The sequence below is a fragment of the Ceratina calcarata genome, unplaced genomic scaffold, assembly GCF_001652005.2.
Source record: "Ceratina calcarata isolate Rehan_Ccalc_2016 unplaced genomic scaffold, ASM165200v1 scaffold156.2, whole genome shotgun sequence".
In the NCBI taxonomy this organism is placed as follows: Eukaryota; Metazoa; Arthropoda; class Insecta; order Hymenoptera; family Apidae; genus Ceratina; species Ceratina calcarata.
Genome location: NW_017136850.1, coordinates 1 through 1,534, shown reverse-complemented (window position 1 = coordinate 1,534; position 1,534 = coordinate 1). Strand labels below are relative to the sequence as shown.

Genomic DNA, 1,534 nt, shown 5'->3' with positions numbered 1-1,534 from the left:
AATTCTTTCTTATAAACGTTTTGAAGGCTCGTGAACGGTACAAGAAGCTAGTCTCCTCCCGTGACATACCTGAAATACAACAACTACTCACTGAAAATTCATACGAGACCGAAGGACACACAGTTAGCATCGTAGAACTGAATATGCAGGATTTATCGAAGAAGAATGCACTGATAGGAGATAACAAAGGCTCAGATTCGAATACAGAGAATGAAGTAAGCGACACCGAGTCCAGACACAGCGAAGAGATCGTAGGAATGTCTTTAAAAGGAAAAAAGGAGAAACGATCGAAATCAATGAAAGAGCGTATAGAAAATAATGGAACGGATGTAAAGAAAGAAATAAAGAGGATCGCGTTGAAGAAAGTGAAGGGCAGCAAAGTTTTTCAACAGAAACAAAAGTTGGAGAGGCAGAAAAATAGGAAGGAGAGTTTGAGGAAACGGAAGAGGGTCGAGAAAATTCAAAAACGGAAAGGAAAGAAATTGAAAAAATACAGATCATAGTTTGTAACATATTTTCTTTATTATAAATATAAATAATAAATACTGGTTCATATTTTTTATCGTGCTCGAAAGACTGATCACAATTTTTCTGAACATATGTTTAATACAACTTCTCTTCGTAACTAAAGATATTATTATAAATAAAGAATCTCTGATAATTATCGTATGAATATTTGTACTAGATGGATGAGTGTATTGAGGTTGAAATATGTTGTAGTAGGAAACTTTGGCTTTAAAATGTGCACATGTAGGGTTTTACAGGCTTAATAGAACAGAAGATACTGCTGTTTTAGACAAATTCTTCATAGGTATCATATTTTTGTGTCAATCACTTCTAGTAAAATGGAAAAATCTCTGCTTCTAGAAACTCCACCGAGCACTACGAGTTGTCATTTCAAAGCTAAGACTTCAATCACTGGTCTTCTAAATTATATTTTTGTATATTCTGAATCGAGACTCGTTAATTATTGAGCCTAGCAATAAATGTTTTATACAAAAGTTATAGGTACCATCTACAAATATAGTTCTGTATAATTTTTTTGCAAATCCAATATTTTCTTAATAATCATCATCATGAGTATGATATAGATTCCTCAGTATAGGATTTTTTAATAGAGTACCAGTTTATTGTTAATAACTCGTTAATCATTGGAGTTACAAATAATAGAGCACCTTATTTGTGATAGACTACTACCGCTATAACTTTTGCTTGCAACATTTTTCGCTAGCATCGATAATTTACGAGTAACTTATAAGAATCGAAAATCAAATTTTTGTGACACTTCCAGGTATTGTCGATTTCGATTTATTATCACTAACTCGTTAATTATTGATGCTAGCAATAACTATTTTAAACAAAAGTTGTAGCTCTAAATTTGCACTCGTCAACTAAAACTAAGATTCTATACAATTTTCTTTCAAGTCCAACAATTAACGAATTAATTAAAACCGATTTAAATTATTACATTTTTACCTAGTTTCGTTTTTTTTTCTTAATTATTCCTGCACTATTGGACCTAAAGGAGAATTGC

The 1,534-nt window shown here is 31.8% G+C and overlaps 1 protein-coding gene across 1 annotated transcript; it reads left to right on the top strand.

Annotated features, from left to right (window-relative positions):
- Nucleotides 1-17: 17 nt before the first annotated feature.
- LOC108632480 (uncharacterized) lies at nucleotides 18-1,049 on the top strand (the record flags this gene model as incomplete). Its single annotated transcript, XM_026819713.1, has 1 exon — nucleotides 18-1,049. A coding segment is annotated over one exon (486 nt), but the record flags the coding sequence as incomplete, so codon positions are not given.
- Between the last annotated feature and the right edge of the window lie 485 nt (nucleotides 1,050-1,534).